Source organism: Lithobates pipiens, unplaced genomic scaffold, assembly GCF_037356315.1.
Source record: "Lithobates pipiens isolate NorthernLeopardFrog02 unplaced genomic scaffold, aLitPip1_a1.2 Scaffold_18, whole genome shotgun sequence".
Classification (NCBI taxonomy): domain Eukaryota; kingdom Metazoa; phylum Chordata; class Amphibia; order Anura; family Ranidae; genus Lithobates; species Lithobates pipiens.
In genome coordinates this window covers 602,582,554-602,607,596 of record NW_027507758.1, presented here as the reverse complement: position 1 = coordinate 602,607,596, position 25,043 = coordinate 602,582,554, and the positions used below count along the sequence as shown (strand labels likewise).

General features: G+C 48.2%; 1 protein-coding gene across 1 annotated transcript in view; it reads right to left on the bottom strand.

The window, feature by feature from the left end:
* LOC143989202 (uncharacterized) overlaps window positions 1–25,043 on the bottom strand; it is a 106,750-nt gene that overhangs the window by 33,779 nt on the left and 47,928 nt on the right. The window contains exon 3 of the mRNA XM_077489252.1: window positions 14,409–14,475. Coding sequence (XP_077345378.1) covers window positions 14,409–14,475 — 67 coding nt within the window. The remainder of the gene's footprint in view (window positions 1–14,408; window positions 14,476–25,043) is intronic.

The following is a 25,043-nucleotide window of genomic DNA, read 5'->3' as shown; positions in this document are numbered from 1 at the left end:
AGCACTATAACCCCCACCTACAATAGATCCCCAGCAGCCAGCATCAATAGACCCTCCGGCACACCCCAGCCCCCTTTCCCAGTACATACATTCTGTGCTGGAGGTGCTGAAACTGCGTTCCCCCAATATCTGTTGAAAACAAATAGCCCTGCATATAGTGGAATAACCTCTTCATATATTAAAAAAAATAATAGTTCTCCTAATACAATATGACAAAATACAAAAACAATCCCCCCAAAAGTAAAGTATAAAATGCTGTTAAAAAGGTATTTGCCCCCTTTCTGATTTTTTTTTTTGCATATTTGTCACACTTAAATGACTCAGATCATTAAACAAATTATAATATTACACAAAGATAACCCGAGTAAATTCAAAATGCAGTTTTTAAATCATGGTTTCATTTATTAAGGCAAAATAGCTGTCCAAACCTGCCTGGCTTTATGTGAAAAAGTAATTGCCCCCTAAACTGGTTGTGCCACCCTTGGCGGCAACAACTGCAATTAAGCATTTGCGATAACTGGCAATGAGTCCTTCACATTGCTGTGGAGCAATTTTGGCCCACTCTTCTTTGCAGAATTGTTATAATTTAGCCACATTTGAGGGTTTTCCAGCATGAAAGGCCTGTGTAAGGTCGTGATACAGCATCTCAATTGGATTTAAGTCCGGGCTTTGACTAGGCCACTCCAAAACCTAATTTTTGTTTGATCCATTTGGAGGTGGACTTGCTGTTGTGTTTCGGATCATTGTCCTGCTGCATAACCCAAGTGCACTTGAGCTTGAGGTCACAAACTGACGGTCGGAAATTTTCCTTTAGCATTTTCTGGTAGAGCTCAGAATTCATAATCCCAACAATTATGGTAAGTCGTCCAGGTCCTGAAGCTGTAAAGCAGCCCCAGACCATCATGCTACCACCACCATATCTGACTGTTGGTATCAGGGGCGGGCTGGGCCGGGGGGCAGGGTGGAAATTTCCCCCCAGGCCGGCGCCTACATTATGTTTAAAACGGCCGCTGGCTGTTTGTTCATTTCTTTTTTTTTCACGCTGTAATGGGTAGCCGGGACCCAGCGCAGTAAATCCCTTCTCTCTGTGGTCACGTCGCACCGTTCGGATCAGTCCCGGCAGCGGCTGTCACTCACAGCCGAGCAGAGTGAAGTCGCCTCCCCCTCCTCCATGCACAGCACTGTGTAGATATAAAGGAGGAGGGGGAGGCAGCTTCACTCTGCTCGGCTGTGAGTGACAGCCGCTGCCGGGACTGATCAGAACGGCGCGACGTGAGTCACGCGACCACAGAGAGAAGGGTATTATTGCGCCGGGTCCCGGATCACTGAGCCGAAAGATGTCACTCCACTCGGGTGCTGCTCGCACCTCCCCCCTGCAATGCCACTGCCTTGGGCTCGAGGTACATTATGGGTCCTTAGGGGAGTCTGTGCACTGTAGGGGGTTCTTTACTGTGGGGGGTCCTGCACTGTAGAGGTTGTCCTGCACTGTAGGGGGGTCCTGCACTGTAGGGGGGGTCCTGCACTGTAGAGGGGGTCCTGCACTGTAGAGGGGGTCCTGCACTGTAGAAGGGGTCCTGCACTGTAGGGGGAGGGGTCTGTACTGTAGGGGGAGGGGTCTGTACTGTAGGGGAAGATTCGGCATTGTAGGGGGGTCTGTACTGTAGGTGAGGATTCTGCACTGTAGGGGAGTCTGTGCTGTAGGGGAGTCTGCGCTGTAGGGGAGTCTGCGCTGTAGGGTGGAGGGGTCTGTACTGCAGGAGGGTGTGCACTGTAGGGGAGGATTCTGTACTGTAGGAGGGTCTGCACTGTAGGGGGGAGTCTGCGCTGTAGGAGGGTCTGCACTGTAGGGGAGGATTCTGTACTGTAGGGGGTCTACACTGTAGATGGGGGTCTGTATGGTAGGGAGGGGGGTCTGCACTGTAGGGGGTCTGTGTAACATGCAGGGGGTCCAGAGCTGTGAGGGGCTGTGTAATGTAAAGGTGTGCAGAGGTGCAGGGTGCTGTGTAATGTAAAGGGGTCCAGAGGTACAAGGGCTGTGTAATGTAAAGGGGTCCAGAGGTTCAGGGTGCTGTGTAATGTAAAGGGGTCCAGAGGTACAAGGGCTGTGTAATGTAAAGGGGTCAGGAGGTTCAGGGTGCTGTGTTATGTAAAGGGGTCCAAAGGTACAAGAGCTGTGTAATGTAAAGGGGTCCAGAGGTGCAGGCTGCTGTGTAATGTAAAGGGGTCCAGAGGTGCAGGCTGCTGTGTAATGTAAAGGGGTCCTTAGGTGCAAGGTCCTGTGTAATGTAAAAGGGTCCAGAGGTTCAGGGTGCTGTGTAATGTAAAGGGGTCCTTAGGTGCAAGGTCCTGTGTAATGTAAAGGGGTCCAGAGGTGCAGGCTGCTGTGTAATGTAAAGAGGTCCTTAGATGCAAGGTCCTGTGTAATGTAAAGGGGTCCAGAGGTGCAGGGTGCCGTGTAATGTAAAGAGGTCCTTAGGTGCAAGGTCCTGTGTAATGTAAAGGGGTCCAGAGGTGCAGGGTGCTGTGTAATGTAAAGGGGTCCAGAGATGCAGGGTGCTGTGTAATTTAAAGGGGTCCAGAGGTGCAGTTGTGGAGAGGAGGGGTACACAGTAGTGACAAAAAGATATTGAAGGATGCAGAGGTATGCAGGGGACACAGTGGGTGTTTTTACATTTTATGGTGGGGGGGGGGGGGTGCCAGATATAGGATCTGCCCCGGGTGCCAAATGCTCTAGGTACGCCCCTGGGGTGAGCACAGCAGACTACAACTCCTACCTCCCAGGAGTCTCAGAGGCAGGCCAGGTGTGTGGCACGTCAGGGGAGGGGACGCCCGGCGTCAAGAACGTCACGCCACACGTGACCTGCTGGGCTTATGGGAGCAGTGGCTAGCTGCAGTCTGCAGAGAAGATGAGACCTGCTTCAGGATCATCACCCCCCCCCCCCCCTGAAGAGTGGCAAGGACCTGGCTCAGTGTCTCCAGTCCTCACTGAATCCATGCTCCCCAGCCTGAAGTAAGGCATCTGTGATAACCTTCACAAAATGGAATAGAATGGGAAAATCTGCTTCAGTTGTAAATTTATTTAATAATGCATAGTCATCAAGACAATTTAAAATTTTGGCAGTGGCAGCGTGCGTTGTTTTTTTTTTCTAGCACCTCCCCCCACCAGCGGACTTAACACCCTCCCCCCCACCAGCGGACTTAACACCCTCCCCCCCACCAGCTGACTTAACACCCTTCCCCCAACCAGAGGACTTGACACCCTCCCCCCCACCAGCAGACTTATCTAACACCCTCCCCCCCAACCAGCGGACTTATCTAACACCCTCCCCCCCAACCAGCGGACTTATCTAACACCCTCCCCCCCAACCAGCGGACTTATCTAACACTCACCCCCCCAACCAGCTGACTTATCTAACACCCTCCCCCCACCAGCGGACTTATCTAACACCCCCCACCAGCGGACTTATCTAACACCCTCCCCCACAACCAGCTGACTTATCTAACACCCTCCCCCCCACCAGCGGACTTATCTAACACCCCCCCACCAGCGGACTTATCTAACACCCTCCCCCCCAAACCTGCGGACTTATCTAACACCCTCCCTCCAACCAGCTGACTTATCTAACACCCTCCCCCCCACCAGCGGAGTTATCTAACACCCTCCCCCCCACCAGCGGACTTATCTAACACCCTCCCCCCCACCAGCGGACTTATCTAACACCCTCCCCCCACCAGCGGACTTATCTAACACCCTCCCCCCACCAGCGGACTTAACACCCTCCCCCCCACCAGAGGACTTGACACCCTCCCCCCCACCAGCAGACTTATCTAACACCCCCCCAACCAGCGGACTTATCTAACACCCTCCCCCCCAACCAGCGGACTTATCTAACACCCTCCCCCCCAACCAGCGGACTTATCTAACACCCTCCCCCCCAACCAGCGGACTTATCTAACACCCCCCCCCCCCAACCAGCGGACTTATCTAACACCCCCCCCCCAACCAGCGGACTTATCTAACACCCTCCCCCCCAACCAGTGGACTTATCTAACACCCTCCCCCCCAACCAGCGGACTTATCTAACACCCTCCCCCCCAACCAGCGGACTTATCTAACACCCTCCCCCCAACCAGCGGACTTATCTAAAAAACCCTCCCCCCCCAACCAGCGGACTTATCTAACACCCTCCCCCCCAACCAGCAGACTTATCTAACACCCTCCCCCCCAACCAGCGGACTTATCTAACACCCTACCCCCCAACCAGTGGACTTATCTAACACCTTCCCCCCCAACCAGCTGACTTATCTAACACCCTCCCCCCCACCAGCGGACTTATCTAACACCCCCCACCAGCGGACTTATCTAACACCCCCCCCCCCAACCAGCGGACTTATCTAACACCCTCCCCCCACCAGTGGACTTATCTAACATGCTCCCCCCACCCACCAACGGACTTATTTAACACCCTCCCCCCACCCACCAGCGGGCTTATCTAACACCCTCCCCCCCACCAGCGGACTTATCTAACACCCCCCAACCAGCGGACTTATCTAACACCCCCCCACCAGCGGACTTATCTAACACCCTCCCCCCACCAGCAGACTTATCTAACACCCTCCCCCCACCAGAAGACTTATCTAACACCCTCCCCCCACCAGCGGACTTATCTAACACCCCCCCAACCAGTGGACTCACCTAGCTGATTAAGTGGTTCAATGGGCCACTTGACTGGACTTGCCCCCCAAGCCTAAGGCTGCCAGCCCTCCCCTGGTTGGTATGATGTTCTTGTTATGAAATGCTGTATTAGTTTTATGCCAGACACAGAGTTACAATTTTGTCTCATCAGTCCACAGAATATTTGCCAAAAGTCTTGGGGATAATCAAGATTTTTTTTGGTAAATGTGAGATGAGCCTTTGTGCTATTTTTGGCCAGCTGTGGCTTTGGCCTTGGAATTCTCCCATGGATGCCATTTTTTGCCCAGTCTCTTTGTTATTGTTGATTAATGAACACTGATCTTACCTGAGGCAAGTGAGGCCTGAAGTTCTTTAGATGTTGTTCTGGGTTCTTTTATGACCTCCTGGATGAATCGTCGTCATGCTCTTGGAGTCATTTTTGTTGGCCGGCCACTCCTGGGAAGGTTCACCACAAGTTTTCTCCATTTGTAGATAATGGCTCTCCCCGTGGTTCACTGGAGTTCCAAAGCCTTAGAAATGGCGTTGAAACCCTTCCTAGACCAATACATGAATATTACTTTGTTTCTAATCTGTTCTTGAATTTTTTTAGATTGTGCCATGATTTGTGGCTTTTTGTGATCTGTTAGCCCTTGTACATACGGTCAGGCATTCCGACAACAAAATCCGTCGGATTTTGTCTGACAGATTTTGTCCAAAACTGGTGTTGCATACACACGGTCGGACAAAGTTGTCGGAAAATCTGATCGTTCAGAACGTGATGACGTTATTTCTTTACGATGGGACTATGTTCAGGCTAGTAGCCAATAGCTTTGGTCTAGGAATTTGATCTGAGCATGCGTGGCACTTTGTCCTGATCGGAATTCTCTACACATGATCGGACAAAGTCCGATCGGATCATGTTGTCGGAAAGTTTTATAGCCCAGCTCTCAAACTTGGTCCGTCGGATATTCAGACGGAAACAGTCCGATGGAGCCAACACACTGTCGGATTATCCGACAACACGGTCCGATCGGACATTTTCCATCGGAATGTCCGACCGTGTGTACAAGGGCTCAGTGTGCTTCACTTTGTCTGACAGCTTCTATTTATGTGATTTCTTGATTCAACAGGTCTGTCAGTAATCAGGCCTGGGTATGGCAAGTGAAATTTAACTTAGCTTTCCAAAAAATTGTGGTTAATCACAGTTCATTCATTATTCAGCATGGGAGGGGCAACTACTTTTTCACATAGGGCCAGGCAGGTTTGAACAGCTTTTTTTATCTTAAGAAATGAAATAATAATTTAAAAACTGCATCTTGTATTTACTCGGGTTATCTTTGTGTAATATTACAATTTGTTTGATGATCTGAATCATTTAAGTATGAGAAATATGCAAAAAAATCAGGAAGGGGGAAAATACTTTTTCACAGCACTGAATGTTATGCCGCGTACACACGATCGAATTGTCCGGAGTACTTAGTCCGGCAAACAATCCGGCGGATAGTCCGGCGGAATTTCTACGAACGGACTTGGCCACACACGGACACACAGAAAGTACGGCGTTTGCTAGCGCGATGACGTACAGCACGTACGACGGGACTAGAAAAAGGAAGTTCAATAGCCAGTAGCCAATAGCTTCCTTTTCGTACTTGCTTCTGAGCATGCGTCATTCTTAGTCCGCCGGACTAGCATACTGACGAACGTATTGTCCGCTGAAACCCAAGTCAGGTGGATAGATTGGACTGCAAAAATACTTTCTAAGTCCGCCGGACTTTACGCTGAGAAAGTCCGCTGAAGCCCACACACGATCGAATTGTCCGGTGAAATGTGTTTCGGCGGACTAAGTACGCCGGACAATTTGATCGTGTGTACGCGGCATAATGTTCATCAAGTGTCCAGATCCAGACAAAAAAATGATACTTGTGTATAGGTGATCACACAGTCCATCAAATGTCCAGCTTATAGAACACCTGCAGCATTCTTCTATGAACCACGCCATTCCATGTGTCTCCAAGTGAAGAGTTCCAATCCTTCACCAATCAACCTACGGAGTAGACATCACCAACCAGCTACTACGGCACTCGTGCCACTCTGTGCCTTTATAGTCGGACCTCTAAATCATGGAAGGTTATATACAGCACTAGTGTGTTCCTCAGAATGCAGCAGCAGACAGCTCTCAATCACTCCCAGTATTCCTTTCCAGGACCAGTTTCTGCAAAAGCCTTATTCCCAATAAAATATGAAAAAAACCATAGTGCTCTCTGCTCTACTTTTATAGAATTACAGATTAACACTTACATTATCCAGCAAATATTAGTGTAACAGTGTGTAAGGGGGCTTGTGAATGTAGGGGCACTAAGAGTATAAGTCCCTGCTCTGCTTCTTCCACTGCAGAACAACAACCCACCTGCTTAAGGCTTTAACCCTCCGCCATCTAGTGCCCTCTCCATGCCATAGGCTTCCTTACGACATACCTTTTAAGGGGTTTACTAGAGTCCCATGCAAAGGGGGACGCATATCTCCCAATGGTCCCTGATTTCGAGGGACTGTGCCTGATTTGGAGTAATGTCCCATGTCCCTCTTTCCTCCCCACTATATAAAATGCACTATTTATCTTTCAAAAAGTGTTTCACAGTGTTAAACCTTTCATCCAATTTCTAAATAGCTACATTTGCAAAATTCAAAAGCCAGTATAAAGAAAAAGAAATGGTAAAAAAAATCTCTTGAGGGTTTAACTAATCTTTTTTTTGGTTAATTTTTCTTTAAGGGGATGTGTCCTATGCCTACATACTTTTGCTAGTAGGTGTCCCTCATTCCCATCTCAAAAAGTTGGGAGCTACATCCTACTCCCCCCGTTTTCCCCAAGGAGAAGCTAAAATGGTATAGAGCCTCACAGACTAGATATTTGCTGTTGCTTGGTCTTCCAGACACTAACCATGCTAATGACTATTTATATCTTAGCCCTACATTCCAAGATGCTCCACACTGGCAGGGATAGGGCTGGTACTTCCTAAAAAGTCACACCTCACTGCTACTTTGGGTACCTCGAATGGCTATCTAGGTGAATACACTGCCTACTCAATCCAAGGGGTTCTACTCTCATTCCTAGCTATCGCGACAACTCACGGCCAAACCATGGAACTACACTCCTGTGCCCTTACCCTACATTTTGTCTTTCTTCTTGTTCTGTTACCTTAGAGACACATTAGACTATTTCCATTTTGATAAGTTATCTGTATCGCTTGGCTGTTGATATCTTTTTAGGACTTTATAAAAAGTATTACCAACCAATCTTTTAGGGTCACACAGAGCCTTCTTCTCAAGGCAGAGTGATGCCCTCTTTGCCCGTGTACACACGGTCGGAGAATCTGTCGGAATGAGTCTTATCGGACCGTGTCGTCAGATAATCCGACTGTGTGTGGTATGCATCGGACTGATTCCATCCGAATCTCCGTCCGACCCAATTTTCCAACATGTTGGAAATATTTCCCGACCAACTGGGCCGGTCGGACCTAATCCGATCATGTGTAGAGCATTTTGATCGGACCAAGTGCCACGCATGCTCAGATCAAATTCCTACATCAAAGCTATTGGCTACTAGCCTGAATCTAGTCCCATCGTAACGAAATTACGTCATCACGTTCTGAAAGATCGGATTTTTCGCCAACTTGGCCCGACCGTGTGTATGCAACAGTTTCGGACACAATCCGTCGGACTAAATCCGACGGGCAAAATCCGACGGATTTGGTTGGCAAAATCTCCGACCGTGTGTACGTGGGCTTTGACTGGTAACATTGGTTGGTGTTACTGGTGAGACAAATCTTCATGAGCTGGTTGAATTTTCTGCCGATTTAAGGTAGCTGTAAGGTAAACCAGATTCCTTACACCAGAAAACCAGTGTGGACTTGTTCTAGTGCTCATGACACATGTGCTCATTTTTCCGAGCAAAGGGGCAATGTTGGAAATACTATGTGTGAGTTTGGCGTGTGCATATATGTGCTCAAGGGTGCAGACGTGCACCAAATACACATGCACACTTGGCTCCCAGTTGCCCCGTTAAATTTAGACTGGTCTATCACTATGAGCAGTTGCTGAGTGGTCTTCAGCTTGTTCCTGAGACTTGATTCGGTGTACCTGCTTACCCATACATAACCCGGCTTGCATTTGGACTTTGCTTCTGCTCCTGCTTCAACTCTATTTACCTGACTACTCTGACCTTGGCCTGTTTACTGTACTTGGCTCTGCCTGCTGATAGTGTACTGCTTTGCCCGGCTGTTAATGACCTTGGCCTGCCTTCGGGACTTGCTTTGCCTGCTGATACCCGGTTGTTGATGACTGCTGCCTGTCTCCCAGTCCTGCTTCCATCTCCTGCTCAGGTGCCAAGCTGCTCCTGCATCCTGTTCTGAGGACTGGAACTACCAGCTCTACCTACCTACAGAGTGGACATCACCAACCAGCTACTACGGCACTCGTGCCACTCTTTGCCCTTACACTCTCTCTCTCCACCTTCAAGCGTGTTGGGCAAGAGAGGCAGGAGGTGCCTCCACAACGTTACAGTCTTCACCAGGTATGTCATAGTAGCAGAAGATGCCATCTCTTTTGTCTAGTTCAAGCACGCTGAATCTCACAGGCATTTGTCTGTATGGCCTTCTATTTGCAAATATCTGAATTATGATGCTTTGATATTGGCTTGGCTAGTCTGGGATTACTGTACAATTTCCAAACATAGTCTCTGTACTGTGCATTTTATTTTTAGATCCTAAAGCACGGAGTTATGCTCGGCATATAGAGTTAAACTGTTTCTGGGACACACAACACTCCACATCATAAATTCCTAGCGCATTTCACTGCCACCATAATAAGGTGCTATTAGATTAAGGTTTAGCAGCCCAGGGCAGTAATGGATGCCTGTCTATGTGGCTTCATTGTTTTTGCACAGTACATATGCATTAACTTATTGCAATTCAAACTGATGGATTGCTGTGCTAAAACTCAAGCAGGAAAGTTTTTTTTCAGTTTTACTTCTTCAGAGGTTGGGCCTCCTCCCGGGAACATTTCAGCAATAAGCGATCTCTAAGGGATGATGTTTTCTGCAAGGCGGAATTTCAGACTGAGTGTTCTGGTTACATGCAATCAGTGCGGTTGGGGGGGATCAGGTTAGCGGTCTTGGGATGGCCTTTGAAGTGGAAAAACAGACTGGATCTTGATATACCTACAGCCTGCAGCCTAGCTAATGGTTTTCAGATAATGGTTTGCTTTTCTGATGTTTCAATACACTGGGATCCTGTACATCACATACTGTATGTAAAACACAAGGACCAGGGGCTGAATTCGGCACGTGGGCCAAGTCCGGCCCACCAGGTCATATCATGTGGCCCTCACATCCAGTTTTGCAGCTAGTTTGTAGCAGAACTCTATTCTGCCATCTCCGGCTCTCACCCTCTGCTCCCACTCCCCGCTGTCACTTTTATATACAAAAGCTTTGTTTTTAGCGGCTTCTAGATGTAACAGATCCCTCAAGGCAAGGCACAGTGGGGCAACTCTCCAGAATCTGAGAGTGAATTCTCTGTAAGGCAATGCCACCTACACAGGGAGGTATAACAGAGCCAAATACATGGAAAGTAGAGAGAGGCGCCTACACAAGGCAAGGTAAGAGAGTAGGGATGCAAGGAAGCTTTGGGGGAGTAGGGGGTTTGGTGTTGCACACTGTGCATAGCGCACCCCTAAACCCTGCACTCTGTACACAGCACACCCCTGAACTCTACACTCTACATAGCACACCCCTAATCCCTGTAAACAGTGTATTCCTAAACCCTGCACTCTGTACACAGCGCACCCCTAAACGCTATACTCTGTACATAGCACACCCCTAAACCCTGTAAACAGTGTATTCCTAAACCCTGCACTCTGTACACAGCACACCCCTAAACGCTATACTCTGTACATAGCACACCCCTAAACCCTGCACTCTATACATAACATACTTCTAAACTCTGCACTCTGTACATAACGCACCCCTGAACCCTGCACTATTTACATAATTTACTCCTGAACCCTGCACTCTGAACATAACGCACTCCTTAACTCTGCACTTTGTGCATAGCACACCCCTAAACCCTGCACTCTGTACATGACAAATTTCTGAAACCTTCACTCTGTACATAGCACACCCCTAAACCCTGTAAACCATGCACCCCTAAACCCTGCACTCTGTACATAATGCACTCCTGAACTCTGCACTCTGTGCATAGCGCACCCCTAAACCCTGCACTCTGTACATAAGGTACTCCTGAACTCTGCACTCTGTACATAACATACTCCTGAACTCTGCACTCTGTACATAACGCACTCCTGAACTCTGCACGCTGTACATAGCACACCTCTAAATCCTGCACTCTGTACACAGCACACCCCTGAACTCTGCACCCTGTACGTAGCGTACTCCTGACCTCTGCAACCTGTATGTAAAGCACTCCTAAATAACAAAAGAGTAGATACTGTACATAGTCTTACAGATAAAACTGGCCTTTTAAAGGCAACCATACTGCGGAAGTGGCCTGTGGTGAAATAGAGTTTGACACCACTGCTGTAGACAAAGAACTTTAGCAAGAGCATATCAATGTCCCTAAAGAATAACTCTACCAGATTGGTGAAATGGAAAGAATTGCTACACATGGTGTTGTAACAATTCCAGTCACTCCCATAAATTTCCCCAAAGCAGTTCTCTTTTATAGAAAAGGTATTATACATACCTCTTCAAAAGCCTTTGTCTCCTAAATTCCCTCCAATGAAAGCAGACCTTTCGTCTCAGTGGTAAGGTCTACTTATTCAAGTTACCCCTCTAAAAAGCACCTGTGTGGGGGAAAAACAGATAATATACTTACCTTTCTCTGACCCCCCCCCCCCCCCTCCACCTGTCAGATCTGGAAGGATGTTGAGTAACCCTAATGTTGCAAGAAGACAACTAATTAAACTATCTTGAGTTGTGGCATCTTCTCATCTGATTTTGGCTTCTCATCATAGCCGGGGATCTTTCTGGTAGGAGGACAACACCACCCCTGCGCAGTCAGGAAAAGGTGAGTATATTACCAACCTGTTTTTTTTCTCCCACAGGTACTTTTGTACATCAATTTAGGAACGGATTGGGGGTACCTTGAATAAGCAGACTTTACCTCTAGGGTTGTCACCTTTGTTTTGGCAAAATGAGGGACAAGATGGGGAGGGGGGCTAAGCGTGGTATGTACAGACTTGGGAACTCAGCACAGGGATGGTGAGAACCCCTCATAATTAAGCATGATAAGCTCCCGGCTTATGTTGCCCCGTGTTTGAAAATGCTTCGGCAGTGGCAAGTAATGGCAGGAGAAGTCAGATCTCTTCCAAGGAAACTTCTTGAGAAGCGGATCATGAGCTCTGTTTTTTGCGAGCCACTGGCCTTGAGGGATTGCCCAAGCCTGGTTTTGGGGGTGGGTTTGCGGTTGATTCATTTGGAAAGAATCCCAATGAAGTTTAGGGATCAGGCTTGGCTTGCCTTTCATGGAAAACTATATGTGAAGGGCAACTTGAAGTTTCTTTCCATGAGTGATCGGGGGTGCCCGAGAGTGGAGTGTGGAGGAGTGGTGGAGTCCATGGATCACTTTCTACTTCAGTGCCCTTTTAATATAGAGGTGTACAAGAGGGTGGGGAGGGCTCTGAGTATACCCTTCCTCCCCCATATGAGTTATGCAGAGTGGGTGTATGGGGCTTTCCAGACTCGTCGGGATTATGATTTGGAAACACTTTTTTTAGTTAGTTTAGTAGTCCGTTATTTCACGTGGAGTGCACGTTGTCAGGTATCCTTACGGGGTAAAATCCTTCCTGTGGAAGTGGTGGTGCAGAACATTCTAGGTGAAGTTGGGAAGATTCGGGGTCTTGAGAAAGACAGGTGGCAGCAGGAGGCCTGGATAAAGGCGTGGAGGAATATCAGGGCTCTGTAGCGGCTGCCTGTTGATCTTGGGGTGTGCGGCTTTCTTTGTATTCTTCTTTCACTCCCTTAGATTTTCAGATCCAATACAATTTTGATAAAAGGCTACATGCATGGTGACGGTGATGTTCCTTAGTCTGGCTCTCCCGTAGGTATTATGTAATGCGCAATTTGTTTTGCACTGTTTATTTTGTTCTTGTTCTTTCTGGTTTGTATAGTCATATTCAATTATTTTGTAAATATGTTTTATTTATTTATTATGGTTTTATTGTATATAAGTTGTTGTTTGTAAGATTTTCAATAAACAAAATTAACCCCCCATAATGGGCACAGTAGGTGTACATACCAAGGAACCCAGCACAGGGATGGTGGGAACCTGTCACAATGAGCACAGCAGGTTTACAGACCTGGGAACTCAGCACAGGGATGGTGGGAACCCCACATAATGGGCATAGCAGGTGTACAGACCTGGGAACTCAGCACAGGGATGGTGGAAACCCCTTATAAGTGACAAAGCCAGTGTACAGACCCAGGAACTCAGCACAGGGATGGTGAGAACCCCTCATAATGGACAAAGCAGGTGTACAGATCCTGAAACTCTGTACAGGGATGGTGGGAACCCCTCATGATTGGGCACAGCAGGTGTACAGACCCAGAAACTCAGCACTGGGATGGTGGGGACCACTCCTAATGGGCACAGCATGTGTACAAACCTGGGAGCTCAGCACATAGATGGTGGGAACCCATCATAATGGGCACAACAATTGTACAGACCCAGGAACTCAGCACATGGACGGTGGGAACCCTCATAATGGGCACAGCAGGTATACAGACCCAGGAACTTAGCACAGGGATGGTGGGAACCCCTCAGAGCATGCATAACAGGTGTACCAACCTCGGAACTCAGCACAGGGATGGTGGGATCCCCTCATAATGGGCACAGCCCTCAGAATGTGCATAACAGGTGTACCAACCTAGGAACTCAGCACTGGGATGGTGGGAACCCCTCGTTATGGGCACAGCAGGAGTACAGACTCTGGAACTCAGTACAGGCATGGTGGGAACCACTCATAATGGGCACAGCGGGTGTACAGACCTGGGAGCGCACACAAAGATAGTGGGAACCCCTTATAATGGGCACAACAGGTGTACAGACCAAGGAACCCAGCACAGCGATGGTGGGAACCCATGATAAGGAGCACAACAAGTTTGCAGACCTGGGGACTCAGTGCAGGAATGCTGGGAACCCCTCATGATGGGCACAGCAGGTGTACAGACCTGGAAACGCAGCACAGGGATGGTGGGAACCCCTCATAATGGACTCAGCAGGTGTACAGACCCAGGAACTCAGCACAGGGAGGGTGGAAACTCCTCATAAGGGACACAGTAAGTGTACAAACCCAGGAACTCAGCACAGGGATGGTGAGAACCCCTCATAATGGGCAAAGCAGGTGTACAGACCCTGGAACTCAGTGCACGGATGGTGGGCACCCCTCATAATGGGCACAGCAGATGTACAGCCCTGGGAGCTCAGCACAGATATGGTGGGAAACCTTCATAATTGGCACACCAGATGTGCAAAGCCAGGAACTCAGTTCAGAGATCCCAAAGATAAATAAGACTACTAGGTGGTTAAACACTCCATTATCAACTAAACATGGAAATATCAGTTCTGGGTGGAGTAAAACTTGAATTTTGCTAAATAGCGTTCTTAGGACTTGGCTGTGAACACCCTACATGAACACGAAGATGTAATCAACCTAAGCCACTTACCACCTTTTTCAGCTCAGAATGTGGCCTTTCTCTTTTTATTCTACTGTTGGAGATATCTGCAGTTCTCCTGAAAAACAGAGAAGGGAACAAGTCATATCTCCGATACACCATTGCAGATCACAGACATGTATTATGGTATTGGTGGCTTACATGCTTGGTTGGCATGACTTACCTTACCTTCATTATTTTGTTCTATAACTGAATTACAGGCAGCTAAATACATAGATTAAATACATTTTTGGATAATCTGCCATATTTGTATTTCTGTCCATCTGGTCCTGAGACACAGTCCTGCCCCACAGTATAGCCCTCGTTTAGGAAGGAGCTGCCACTTCGGTCCTAACCCCGGTTTGGAAGTTTGGCAAGTTGCTGAATTAAATGGGAAGCGAAACCTTTACTACAACATTACTACTGCTGCTAAATGTAAAGGTCTTGCTCTCTGGGCTTCTGGCTGTTAGGAAACCCGGGGGCCACCAGCATTGGTAACCACTGACACATCTCCGTCCAGCCTAATCACCTGTCAGCCGGGGCAAGGTACCCTCATGTTGATGAGGGCATGAAACCTGATATAATTCAGGAGGGGGGTGAGCACATGCTTGCCCCTGTCCTTTCCTGGTCAGGCTTCATGCTCACATAAGGGTCTGGTATGGAATTGGGGGGGGGGGCACTTTTTTCTTGATTTCTGAATGGAGTCCCCCTAAATTGGGTCTGTTATGGAATTTGGAGGGCACCAAACCACCAAACATAGTATTTTTATTTGGGAGGTGAAGTCCTCTTTGTCACCCATACCAGACCCCCATCAAGGATAAGGAACTATCTATTTTTTTGGGGTCCCCCATTAACATCTATACCAGACACCTTTTTCTTGTTTTCTGAATGGAGCCCACCCTTAAATTGGGTCTGTTATGGAATTTGGAAGGCACCAAACAAAGTATTTTTATTTGGGAGGTGATGTCCTCTTCGACACCCATACCAGACCCCCATCAAGGATAAAGATCTATCTATTTGTGTTTGGGGGGGTCCCCCATTAACTATACCAGACACTTTTTTCTTGTTTTCTGAACGGAGTCCCCCTTAAATTGGGTCTGTTATGGAATTTGGAGGGCACCAAACATAGTATTTTTATTTGGGAGGTGAGGTCAAGGATCTGGTATCTATTTTCATTTTTTGGGGGAGGGGTCCCCCATTAACATCTATACCAGACAACTGCCAGGGGTGTTTCCAACCGTCAGCTTTTCTTTCTGAGTTTTAAGGGCTTGTTTATATCGCAATCCCCACGTTCAGTGTGCAGTTCTGCATGCGTGGTGTATTTGGAATCCGTTGGTGGTACCTTTTTTTTATTTTTTAATCTTTTTTTACTGAGTTGTGTTTACTTACATGCATATGCTGTGCATTCACATGCATTCCGGTATGTTTATGGGTGAAAAAAATGCAGCTTGATGACACTTCTGTGTCTTCAAAAAGACACAGAAGTTGAATCCAACACATTTTTACTTCAGCTAATTGCCGTACAGCAGATGATTTACCAGTCTTCTGCAGCGTAAGAAGACAATGACTTTTCTGAGTCTTGTCTCTGCAAAGTACTAACACGGAATGAGGGAACATGAAAGAAACAGGGCGGGTTTAGCTAGGACTTACCGGGGGGGGGGGGGGGGGCAGAGGGAGGAACCAAATCTCATAGGTAAACAGGTTGCGCTGGCTCCAAACTAGGGGGAGACCGATTATCGGTAGGGCCAATTATCAGGGAGGCCAATATTCACTTTTTTTAAAGAATCAGTATTGGTCACAAACTTTCTGATATTGGTCTCTCCCTGCCGCAGCGGCCATCTTTTTAGGGCCCACTATGTCTTTGGCCCAGGTAGAAGAAACCAGGAAGGTTTTGCACAGCAGGCCCAGTGTGCGGAGGCACACAGCACACACATATGACGTCATTACGTATGTTGTGTCACGCGTCTCCACGCCCTGGGCCTGCAAATGTTCTGACAGACTCACTGAGCTTCTTCTACCCGGATATGGCAAAGGCTGCTGCCTCCCTCACCTCAGACAGTGCATGCCACGCAACGGCTGGACCAGAGAGGACACGCCAGCCAGCCACCCACCCACATCAGGGTGCCAGCCAGTCACCCACCCACAGCAGGGTGCCAGCCAGCCACCAACAACAGGGTGCCAGTTAGCCACCCACAGGAGGGTGCCAGCCACCCACACACAGCAGGGTGTCACCCAGCCAGCCAGCCACCCACAGGAGGGTGCCAGCCAGCCAGCCACCCACAGCAGGGTGCCAGCCAGCCAGCCAGCCACCCACAGCAGGGTGCCAGCCAGTCAGCCAGCCACAGCAGGGTGCCAGTCAGCCACCCACAGGAGGGTGCCAGCCACCCACCCACAGCAGGGTGCCACCCAGCCAGCCACCCACAGCAGGGTGCCAGTCAGCCAGCCAGCCACCCACAGCAGGGTGTCAGCCAGCCACCCACAGGAGGGTGCCAGCCACTCACCCACAGCAGGGTGCCAGCCAGCTAGCCACCCACAGCAGGGTGCCAGCCAGCTTGCCAGACACAGCAGGGTGCTAGCCTGCCAGACACAGCAGGGTGCCAGCCACCCACAGCATGGTGCCAGCCAGCCACCCACAGCAGGGTGCCAGCCAGCAACCCACAACAGAGTGCCAGCCAGCCACCCACAGCAGGGTGCCAGCCAGTCTCCCACAGGAGGGTGCCAGCAAGCCAGCCAACCACCCATAGCAGGGTGCCAGCCACCCACAGCAGGGTGCCAGCCAGCCACCCACAGCAGGGTGCCAGCCAGCCACCCACAGCCAGGTGCCAGCCAGCCACCCACAGCAAGGTGCCAGCCAGTTTATACCAGATTTGCGTAGAAAATTGTGTTGATTTTTCAAAACTTTAAATGTACAGAATATCGGCATCTGATATCGGCTATCGGCCTGAAAGGCGTCCGAAAAATCGGTATCGGCCCTGAAAAAACAATATCGATTGATCCTTACTCCAAACCACCACTAGATGTCAGCATACCACACAATAATAATAAAAACCTGATATAGTTCAATACATCACAGGAAAACTACAAAAAAAAGTAGGGCAGACCAGGCAGAATATAAAATAAACCTACCTGCCTGTTTGCAATCCTTTTCAGTATGCAAAGCAGGGCTTACATTTACGGCACAATGCCAGTGCGCTAGGATGAATGAACTGCATGGGCGTGTGGGAGTGACATCATCCCATGCCAGCCAATCAAGGCAGCCGAGGACTGTCATTCAGAAGAAGCCAGGGAAAAGATGCCGGTGTTCTGGCAGATAATGTCCTGCCATCGTATAGTGTCCGCCCCGTACTGCGCATGCGCAGTACGGGGCAGAAGTAGCTTCGGAAAATCTCCAAAGCTGAACGGCGCCTGCGCCGTGAGTGGAGGTGGTAGCCCCACCATCCAAGCTTCGCTCACCACGCTTCGGGCTCGGCCTTGCTGCGCTCGGCTCTTTTATATTCCTACTCTATGTCCACTTGGATGGTGGGGATAGAACCTGGACTCACAGAGCAGGTGCCGTTCATCCTTGGCTATTTTCGGAATCTGTGTTGCTGTGTACTGCGCATGCGCAGTACATAGCGGACACTATCCGGTGGGGACCTTATATGATAGGACACCGGCAAAAGCATCAGACAATTGGAGTAGAAGTAAGTATGTTTAGTCTTTAGTTCTGCTCCATCTAAGACACAGATGCCGACTGTTCTGGATTTATTCCTTCAATGCCATGTCCTGACTAAGAAGGCAATATTTGCTGGTATAAAGGCTGTGCTTATAGATGTACATGTTTAGAGGTGGGGACTGGCTGGGACCAACCCATCAAGTGGGTGTGACTAGCAGTCCCCTCCTATTTAGAGGCAGGTTATGGGCAGGGTCACCCTATGAAGTGGGCCTGACTTGGGTGTGTCCACCTGGAAAAAGGGCGGATGAAATGTGGATCATAGGTAGGGTTAAAAGTGTCCTGGGGCCTGATGATGACCCCCCAGAGCTAGGGAGAACTGACATTCCTCCTCAGGGTGCAGGATACTAGGCATAGTGGGTGTAGTGCATGGTGAAAAGTTTGGGGCGCCAGTCACTTTTTTAGAAATGAACAAAAGACAGTTTTATTTCTCTTAACAGGAACGTTGAGGGGAAAGGGTTTAGGGCACAGGACACCCTTAGGCAAAAGCAATAGCAATTAAGGCAAACCCCTCAGACAAAAATAGAATCAGGCAGACAGCAATACAGAACGAGGGTCTTTAATTTGAATGCAGCAATCTGTATCTTATAGCAACCGCTGTCTCCTATAGCAACAACTTCTCTACTACTGTAGATCTTCCAGTTTAACTCACGGTAACCCACTGTAGATCATTAAGCTCAACTCGCCATCTCTCATTAGACTTCTTGGACTCTCAGTCACCCGCTGGATTCCCCAAGCTTCACCCACAGCTAACTGCTTTACTCTATCTTCAAGCTTTACTTACAGCTACCCGCTGTACTCCTTTAAGCTTTACTCACAGCTACCTGTTGCCTTCCTGGATGAGTATCTACTGACGCTTTCCCACTGACGTCACCGTCCCCGTCTACTGAAGCGTCTGCTCTGGTGCTCTTTCAGAACTTCATCCTTTCCAAACTTGCCTCCGGTAACAGGAGTGGTCGTCCCTTTGTAGCAACTGCTTCTCCTTTACTTCCGACAACGAAAAAGCTCCCTTCAGGTCGAGCTTCTAACACATGCGGTTCCGCCCCAGGCTTCGGGCTTAACCTTGGCTGCTCCTCCTCTGCGGAACCTTGAAACTGCTGAGTAGGCCTTAAGTGGACCTAGCAGCCAGCATGCCTCCTGGATAGGCCTCAGGTTTCAGGCCTAGCAACCAGGAGCTTCTCAACACACACCCACCCAGGCCGCAGCCTCGGGCAGGAAGAATCTCTATCACCTGACTCCTCCCAAATAAATAGACTATCCCAGCGTACACAGCCGTTTAAGAAACTCCTGCTAATTGGCTGAGACAACCTAGTTGCCCATTACCTGAATTTATGGTAATCCATCATTCTAATGTCAAAAGCAACAGTGCCACCTATTGACAGAAGAGAGAGACTGCCCCAAAAGCCGACTTAGGACAGGAATCAGTGGATCAACCTACCAATTAGCCAGGCTAGTTACCAACTAGATTTATTAGCAGCCCTATTTAGAACCAGGGTGCTACATACAGATGAGAGGAGGGGAGGGTTACGGAGATGAGGAGAGAGTGGGGTTATGGAAATGAAGAAGGGGTGTTCGGAAGTCAAGCAGAGGAGAACTGCTAGAATTTGAGTCAACTCATAACTTTCTGTAATGCGATGAAATCTCTGCATTTGCTGCATGCAATCCTAAGAGCATTGTCAACCCTGCCTGAGTTCCCCTTTCTGGACTACAGAGCGCCCCCCTTCTTTTGGGGTGTAGAAGAGAAGGGGAGAGCGGGTTAAGGAGATGAAGGGAGGGTCTTCTGCAGTCCAGCAGAGAGGAAAGGAGAACGAATATCTAGCGAGCTTGTTGCTTTCTCTAATGAGACAACCCTCTTATTTTATGCAGATAAGGAAAGAGGATGGGGTGAGGGAGGAGTTATGGATAAAGGGTGGTGTTCTGCAGTCCGGCAGAGGAGAACTACCAGAAATCAAACGAGTGGCTTAATTTTTGGGATGAGTTGACAACACAGCTTCTGCTACACAGACATCCCAAGTAGTGGGTTGTCCACTCTTATACAGAGTAAGGTTGAATGATGCTGGCAAAAAAAAAAAAGAAGGAGGGGAGGGGAATCTCAGTATTGACAGTAAATTTTGCAGCAAAGGTTGATAGGATGAGAGAGCAGAGTGACAGAGTGATGAGCTCATCTCTGTGCTGCTTCTCCTTTCACTGTCCAGTCACAGGTTGGAGGCTAATTCAGGACAACTTGGACTGGGAGGAAGTTGGTTGAATGATGCCGGCAGAAAGAAAGTACTACAGGGGGAAATATCTGGATTGATGTAAATATTGCAGCAAAAGCTGATAGAAGGAGAGAGCAGAGTGACAGAGCGATTACCTCATCACTGTTCTGCTTCTTCTTTCACTGCCCAATCACAGGTTGGGGGCTGATCCGAGACAGTTTGGGCTGGGAGGAAGTTGGTTGAATGATGCTGGCAGAAAGTACTAATGGGGAGACCGGGGGGAATCTCTGGATTTACAGTAAATTTTGCAGCAAAGGTTGATAGGAGGAGAGAGCAGAGTGACATGGTGATGAGCTCATCTCTGTGCTGCTTTTTCTTTCACTGTTCAGTCACAGGTTGGGGGCTGATTTGGGGCAACTTGGGCTGGGAGGAAGTTGGTTGAATGATGCTAGCAGAAAGAAAGTACTACAGGGGGAAATCTCTGGGTAGACGTAAATATTGCAGCAAAGGTTGTTAGAAGGAGAGAGCAGTGTGACAAAGCAATCATCTCATCTATGTGCTGCTTCTCCTTTCACTGTCCAGTCACAGTTTGGGGGCTGATCCAGGATGACTTGGGCTGGGAGGAAGTTGGTTGAATGATGCTGGCAGAAAAAAATGACTGCAGGGAGAAATCTCTGGATTCATTTAAATATTGCAGCAAAAGCCAGCTTTGTTGTTCTATCCTGAAAAGTGCTCTTCATTTTTACGTTGTTATCATTGGCTGGGGTAAGGGACATGTCCAGGACAACCTGGGCTCAGAATAAGGTTAAATGATGCAGGCAGAAAAAAAAGTACTGATGGGGAGGGCGGGGGGAATGAGCTCATCTCTGTTCTGCTTCTTTTTTCACTGTCCAGCCACAGGTTGGGGGCTGATCCGGGACAGTTGGGGCTGAGAGGAAGTTGGTTGGTTGGTGGGCTCTTCATTTTTACCTTTGTTGACTTTGACTGGGATTGGGAGCAAGTCCTGGACAGCCTTGGCTTGGAATAAGGATAAATGATGCTGGCAGAAAAAAAGTACTGATGGGGAGGGCGGGAGGAATCTCTGACAATCAAATTTGAAGCAAAAGTTGATAGAAGGAGAGATCAGAGTGGCAGAGCAATAAGCTCATCTCTGTGCTGCTTCTCCTTTTACTGTCCAGTCAGAAGTTGGGGGCGCGATCCGGGACAATTGGGGAGGAAGTTGGTTGAATGATGCCAGCAGAAAGAAAGTACATAGGGGAAATATCACAGGAGCAGTGGCGGAGGATTGTGGAGATGGGACCGATGATTTCTGTCTCGCCTTCACAGAAAATATCTCACCTGATGCTGATACACAGAGCCTATTACACCCCTAAGGGGCTGTTCATGTATGGCAGACGATCAGGTGCTAAATGCCCCAGATGCCAGGAGACTAGAGATCTCATCCATATGGTATGGAGATGCCCAAAGCTGTACCGCTACTGGGAGGGGGTTCTTAATACCATGGGTGAGACCTATGGGACAACTTTGGAGATGCAGGCTAGGGGAGTCTCGGGATTGACGTAAATATTGCCGTAAAAGCTGGTTTAGTTATTTTATCTTCAAAGGAACTCTTCATTTTCACCTTGTTAACTTTGGCTGCTTTATCTTGGAAACAAACTTTAAAAAGTTTGCGTAAAAGTTTTATAGGCGGTATGGACATGTCAAGGCCATGTGGTACAAATACAAACAGGCAAATTGTTTTGCACACAAACATGAACAATGAACATGGAAGGATCTCCTTGGCCGTTGCTCGCTCAATAATACCCTATGGCACATTGACGAGGTCATGGGGCCAATAGGAGATCTCCGAGTTTAGGGGTTCAATGCAGAGAAGTCATCTTGCTTTCATCACTTAGTGCACAGAAGCCTTGCAGAGCAATGTATCAAACCTGGCAGATCTTCAGCACTAATATGCACCAGATGGATCCAATTTCCTGACCCTGAAAAAATGTTTTCTCTGAGAATTCAGCATATAGACAGGCTGGACAATAGAAGAGGCGGGGGACCGGCCCCTAGAGATCAGATATTAGTCGGAAGCGTATATTTCCTATTTTAACCAGTTCAGCTCTCCCCACTGTATGCCCCCCCATGGAGCAGAACAATTTCTACATTCCTGTTATGGGCTTGATTATTCAGCAATAAACTTGGCATTACTTAAAGGAGAAGTATGGCTAAAACACCGTTGGCCATACTTCTTCTGTGGGTCACAGGAGGGCATTTAGTTGTGCTCACCTGTGGCCTAAAGCCCAGCTAAAGTCCGCTGATGTCACAGAGTCGGTCCAGGCTCTGCAGGGATCTCGACAATAATGTCGGGATCCACCCGGATGCTTGACCTACAGAAGACTCAGCCTCTCAGTGCACCGCTAAGAGCCTGAGCCATCCCGGATCCTCCACATCCCAGAGCTCCAGTGAGCACTGGAGGGGCAGCGCAGAAAACGGTGACACTCGCTGCTCAGTGAAGACAAACAACTGAGCAATCAGTGATCGCTCAGTTCTCAGTGTAGAACTAGGGGCAATTTGTTTCTGCTTTAATCAGTTATAGTTTTGGAAAAATATTGTAACAGAAGAAAAAAAAAGTATCCATTTAATTCTATAATTTGTCTTGTTTAGAATGGCACTAAAGTTATGAAGTGGTACCAAGCTTTCCAAGGTTATTTATCAACAAAATAAATGCTTTTTTTTTTCTTTCTTTCTTTATTTTATGCGTTTTTTATTGGTTGTTTCTTTTTTAACACAACACTGAAAAAAATGAACATTATTCAAATTGTGAAAAGTTTTAAAAGGATTTCCAGCTGCTATACACATTTTAAGCCTTATGCGTGGGTGTGTAGTTCAGAGCCATCGCCACCCTCGGGACTGTGACCAAGCTGTTACTGACCGCTCATGGTCACATGATGACGATTGGGAACCGTAGGATGAGCTACCGATGATGTCAAAACTTTGAAGCCAAGAATGATCAGAGACTGCTTTCTAACACAGCTGAGTGACCTGCGAGCGCCATGCTGGTCACCTTTTTTGATGCTCACTAAAGCCTATGGCTTTAATCAGGTGCTACAACCCCCCTCCCCCTGCCACTTTAATTCAGATGCCGTTGTCTGAAAGGGGGCCGGGCACCTGAATAGGGGGTGGCAGCGGCAACCATAGATAGATGCATGCATTGCATGCAGCTATCTAGTGGTGCTAGAGGGGTGTGGCAGGAGAGTAGGGGTGGCGCCCATGCACCTTTATTGCACGGGGGGCCGCCACTGCCTTATTGTGTACCCAGTGATGTCATCAGTGCATCTCTGTGATTCTCTATGCAATGCAGGCAGATCATGGCTGATATGAGGGGCCTGTATACCTTATTTAATACCCAGCGATTTCATCACTGGGTCTTTGTGTTTTTCTATGCTATCGAATGGCGAACCTTGGCACCCCAGGTGTTTTAGAACTACATTTCCCATGATGCTCATGCACTCTGCAGTGTTGATGAGCATCATGGGAAATGTAGTTCCAAAACATCTGGGGTACCAAGGTTCGCCATCACTGTTCTTTCCAATGTAGGCAAATTGTGCTTGGTGAGAGGGGATGTCCAGGGGGGCCGTATATGGGCCTGCCTCAGTACGCTTCACCAGAGCCCTCAGTCTTGATACAAGCAGTGGGAGGGGTTATGCAAGTAGCAAAATTCCTTAATGGTTGTGTGCATACCTCCCAACATTTTGAGATGGGAATGAGGGACACCTACTAGCAAACGTATGTAGGTATAGGGCACGCCCCCCCCTGCCACACCCTCTTAAAGGAGAATTACCCCCCAAAAAACAAGGGATTTTTTTACCACTACTATTCATTAATATTAGCTTTTAAAATTTACAAATCCAACAATTTAGAAATCAGATGAAAGGTTTAGCACTGGGAAACACTTTTTGAAACATAAAAAGTGCATTTTATATGCAACTATATAGATCAGACCAAAATGAGGGACAAATGAGGAGGAATGAGGGACAGAGGAACACTGCTCCAAATCAGGGACAGTCCCTCGAAAATCAGGGACAGTTGGGAACTATGGAGGAGTGGTCCTTCCTAGGCAGACCTCCCTAGGTAACACCCACATGTGACGTTGAGCTTCTATAATGGATTTTCTTTCTTTTTTAACCCCATGGCGTGTGAAAACACACCCAAAAAGTCCACCCGGTGCCACAAAAAGGTGCACACACATAAAAAGGTGACACAAAACGTGCAATGGGTGTTACAATGGTCCTCCACAGGAAGGACCTTACCCTGATCCCCCAGGGCTTTAGGCAGGACTACAGATGGGGACTGAGATACTTCAGTTGGGACTGGCTGGTCGAAACCAGATGGACCCCCTTTCTCTGGAGGGTCTGCCGAAAAACAGACCCAGCCAAGTATTTGGTGGGACTCCCCCGAAGGGAGATCCCATGAGAGAGGGCGAACTAAGCCAAAAGGCCATGAGCTTCTATAATTGATGATGATGATGCCAGATGTCCTCCAGCCAGGAAACGAGGTGGGCTTTATTGGGCTTGCTGTAGCTTCTAATGAGTTTTGAGAGAAGCTCACAGTGTGTAGTAAAATAAGAGTAAGCCATTTCAGTCCATGAGAAGAAGAGCCTGCACGGGAGGTAGTGTGCCATAAAATAAGAGTAAGCCATTTCAGTCCATGAGAAGAGCCGGCACGGGAGGTAGTGTGCCATAAAAAAAGAGT